The sequence below is a fragment of the Phacochoerus africanus genome, chromosome 4, assembly GCF_016906955.1.
Source record: "Phacochoerus africanus isolate WHEZ1 chromosome 4, ROS_Pafr_v1, whole genome shotgun sequence".
NCBI classification, from domain to species: Eukaryota; Metazoa; Chordata; class Mammalia; order Artiodactyla; family Suidae; genus Phacochoerus; species Phacochoerus africanus.
In genome coordinates, this window is record NC_062547.1 from 62863389 (window position 1) to 62868110 (window position 4722).

Consider the following 4722-nt stretch of genomic DNA (forward strand, 5'->3'; position numbering starts at 1 on the left):
GGTGGTTGGAGAGAAGATGGTGGAGTAGATGGACCTGAGCTCCCCTCCTCTCATGAAAACACTAAAATCACATCTAACTGCTGAACAACCATGACAAAAATGAATAGAACTTAGCAAAAAAAGATATTCTACACCCAAAGACAAAGAAAAAGCCATTACAACATTGTAGGAGTGGTGCTTTGTGATATAATCAAATCCCATTTTCACCAGATAGGCAACCCACAAATTGGAAAACAATATCACCGAGGTTCTCCCATAGGAATGAGAGTTCTGAACCGCACATCAGGTTCCCCAGCCTCGGGGTATGGCATTGAGAGGCAGAGCCCTCAGTGCTTTTGGTTTCGAAGGACAGTGGTGCTTGAGTACAATAGCACCAGAGGACTATGGGAAAGAGAGACTCCACTCTTGGAGGATGCACACAGTTTCTCATGTGCACAAGGATCCAGGGTAAAGCAGTGACACTCTAGTAGCCTGGGTTAGACATAACCTACAGGTACCTGAGATTCTCCTGGGGAGGCGGTGTCAGCTGTGGCACACTTTGTGTCAAGGAAACAGGTGGAGCAGCCCCCAGGGAAAATTCATCTTTGTGAGCTCTCCTAGGGATCACCATTTTGTCACCAAGATGTGGCCCCATGAAACAGTCTGCAGGCTTCAGTCAAAAACAGGGCAGCAACACAGCTCCATCTAAAGTCTGCCTGAGCCCACAAGCCTGTTCTAAACACACCACTTGACATGGTCTTGCCCACCAGAGGGACAAGACACAGCTCAATTCACCAGTGAGTAGGTACCAGTCCCTCCCCCTAGGAAGCCTGCACAAGCCCCTAGACCAGCGAACCCATTAGGGGGCACACACTAGAAGCAAGAGGGACTATAATTCTGAAGCCTGTGGAATGGAGACCACAAACACAGAAAGTCCAACAAAATGAGATGGAAGAGAAATATGTTCCAGAAGAAGGAACAAGATCAAACCCTTTAAGAAAAACTAAGAGAAGCAGAGACAGGCAATCTACCTGAATAATATTTTAAAGTTATGATAGTAAAGATAATCCAAGATCTTGGAAAAAGAAAGGATGCACAGACCAAGAAGATACAAGAAATATTTAACAAAGAGCTAAAAGATATAAAGTACAAAGAAATGGAAATTATAGCCATTCTGACTGGTGTGAGGTGGTACCTCATTGTAGTTTTGATTTGTATTTCTCTAATAATTAGTGATGAGCATTTTTTCATGTGCATGTTGGTCATCATATGTCTTCTTTGGAGAAATATCTGTTCAGGACTTCTGTCAATTTTTCTTTTTTTAGGAGTTCCCGTCATGGCGCAGTGGGTAACGAATCTGACTAGGAACCATGAGGTTGCGGGTTTGGTCCCTGCCCTTGCTCAGTGGGTTAACGATTTGGCGTTGCCGTGAGCTGTGGTGTAAGTTGCAGACACGGCTCGGATCCCACGTTGCTGTGGCTCTGGTGTAGGCCAGTGGCTACGGCTCCGATTGGACCCCTAGCCTGGGAACCTTCGTATGCCGTGGGAGCGGCCCAAAGAAATAGCAAAAAGACAAAAAATAAATAAATAAATAAAGTTCCCTGTGACTTCCTTAAGTCACATTTTTGGTGACCTCCACCATTTCCCTTCTTCATAATGAAGGTACCCATAGGTAGCTCTGACCTGTCTTTGCCATCTTGAGACAGCACTCTGCCTTTCATTTCACACCTCACATAGATGAAACTGAAACACACTAATGAGAAATTATTGTGCTGAAATTTATGTGCATGGAAAAAAGGGAAAGATTTCCATAAGATGGGAGATAGTAATACCTTTTTATATGCCTATATCCTTACCAAATCACTGATCCCTCTTGTGTCTCTCCGCTCTCCCCCCTTTCTATCCATCCCTACTTCTATCATCCTCCCTTTATTCCTCTTTTTCCTATGCATATTGCCCTATTGCCAACCTCCTCCTTCCTCTCTCTTTCCCAGATTTTGCCTCAAATATTTTATATTTTTAACACAATTAAATGATTAGATTTATTTAAAGGACTCTACTCCTACTAGCCTGTTCTCTCACTCTCTCTCTTTTCCATTCTCACATCGTTCACTTAATTCAACTCAACATAAAAACTTCGCTTAGACTCATCACTACAATGTGCAGTGAGGAATTGTAAATAGTACACCATTATCAGCATCAAATACTTTATACTTTATATATACTTTATATTCCTTTGTACTTTTGCTATAATTAAAATGTAATAGTTATAAAACACTAGATACATTACTTTATACATAAAACAGCCAATTCAGAAGGGTTATTAAAACAGCCAATTCAGAAGGGTTATTATCTTTAGGTTTGGTTAATTCTTATTTTGAGGGGCTGAGGGACAAAGTATTCTCTTTCTAGTCCATTCAAGAAGACGCACATGCATCAGGGTCCTGACACATCCATGTGGTGCTCCCCACCTGCCTATAAATAGATAACACATTCTTAGGCATGGTTAATGGGATATAGTTCATCCCACTGAGTATGAATAAGATGTTATGATGACTTGAGCCTATGCAAGAAGGGGGAAAATTGGAGAAAGACAAATAGCTACTCGAACTCCTGTGGAGTGTGGGTATTTTCTTATACTTGAATCACTGTAAGAGTTCTGTGAAGACAGACATTATTATCCCCAACTCTTCTATCATATTTCTTACCACAACCCTTGTGGTCAGGAGCTTAGGGGACAGAAAGCTCTTTGGAAGCTTCTCTTTATGGCATTCTTCAGCTCCTTATTCCGGAGGCTGAAAATGATTGGGCTCAGAAAGGGGGTGAAGACTGTATAGGTGGTGGCCATCAGAGTGTTACTGTCCATAGAATGGGGGCCCTTGGGCTTGAGGTAGATGATGGAGGCAAAACCGTAGTGCACAATAACTATGGTGAGGTGGGAGACACAGGTGGAGAAGGTCTTGTGCCGGCCCTCAGCAGAGGGGATCCTCAAGATAGCAGCCACGATGAAGACATAGGAGAGAACAATGAGGAATAAGCACCCCATCAGGGCTGTGACACACACCAGGATCACACCCAAGGTGACAGAAGATGTCTCATTTCCACAGGCCAACTTCAAGAGAGAAAGAACATGGCAGAGAAAATGGTGAATCACATTAGACCCACAGAAGGTGAGGTGAAAAACTATCACTGTCACCATCATCCCCACAGCTGAACCTCCAGCCCAGGACCAGGACACAAGACGAGCACAGTCACGTGTGCTCATGAGCATGTTGTAGCGAAGAGGGTGGCAGATGGCCACATAGCGGTCATAGCCCATGATCATGAGCAGGAAGGAGTGGGTGTAGCCAAATGTGAAGGAAAAGAACATCTGGCTGGCACAGGCTGTGAAGGAGATGGAGCGGTAGGTGGAGAGCATGTCGACCAGCATGCGAGGGGTGACAGCGACCGTGAAGAGAATCTCAGAGGTGGAGAGGGCACACAGGAAGAGGTACATGGGTGTGTGGAGGCTGTGCTCCCTCCAGATGGTGGTCATGATGAGCAGGTTCCCCAGCAGCGTGAACAGGTACATCAGCAGGTACAGCAGGAAGAAGGTGGGCAGGAGCTGCTGAGGGAAGTTGGAGAAGCCAATGAGGATGAATTCAGACACTGTGCTATAGTTCTGACCAGACAAGGATGCTGCATCTGTTGAGATCAGAAACTGAATGAAAGCAAGTGGTTAAAACATAGGCTCTAACAGATTAAATGGCAATTAAAGACTTTTATACTATATAAGTATTTGCTTAACTTCTCTGGGCCATGCAATCTTCATCAGTAAAATGGAGTAAATCATAATAGTTCTTAGCATTCACTGTGATTATGATAAATTAGATTAGTATATTATGTGATTAAAGCAAAGTTTGCCTCCTGGGTTTTTATCAACCATCAAAAAGAAATAAAATGCTTAGGCTTATAATCAAGATAGACATATATGACCAGGGTTATAGTGGGAATGTTTGTAAGAAAAATAATTATGGTCCTGCTTTACCTATCCACGTGGATTTGAAAATCCATTGTGAGACATCACCTAGTCAAAGGAAATGGGTATAGTAAAAATAGCAAATTATGATCAAGTGATGTTGGTTTATCCCATAAATGACAAGATGGTGCAGCATCATGTGATTCATCACATACCTTTAAAAAAATCATGTAATTATTTTGATCAAGTAAGGAATTCGTGTTCTAAAGTTCAACTACTATTTATGGTTTTTAAACTCTGATATAATTGACATTTAACCCTATATTAGTTTTAGGTGTACAACATAATGATTTGGTATATGTATAGCTATTGGGGACTTTTTAAAAAGACTTTTTACAACATGAAATTGAAGAAGACTTTCTTAGCTGGATAAAAATAGATACTAAAAATTATCTAATAGTATACTAGGTGGGGAACTTTACATGCATTATTTAAGATCAGAAACAAGCCAAGGTTACTCACTGTCTCTGATGTTCTTTAACGTGAAACTGAAAGTCATGAGTGGAGCTATAAAGAAAGAAAAAAAAAACAAAGATATATAAGGACTTGAAGGGAAGAGACCTGAACATCTCTCCAGAAGAGATAAAAGGGTCAATGTTAGAACAGTAAGAGCACAATTCTGCAGAAGGCAAGATCAGCTTTCAAAAAACATAGTATTTCTCATGGTATTATACCAGTAATAATCATTCAAAGTATATAATTTAAGTTAAAATGAAGAGAAGACT

The 4722-nt window shown here is 41.5% G+C and overlaps 1 protein-coding gene across 1 annotated transcript; it reads right to left on the reverse strand.

Annotated features, from left to right (window-relative positions):
- Positions 1-2701: 2701 nt before the first annotated feature.
- LOC125124234 (olfactory receptor 10H4-like) lies at positions 2702-3646 on the reverse strand. Its single transcript, XM_047774381.1, has one exon. It carries the CDS (start codon positions 3548-3550, stop codon positions 2702-2704), a length of 849 nt encoding a protein of 282 aa, XP_047630337.1. The 5' UTR covers positions 3551-3646.
- Between the last annotated feature and the right edge of the window lie 1076 nt (positions 3647-4722).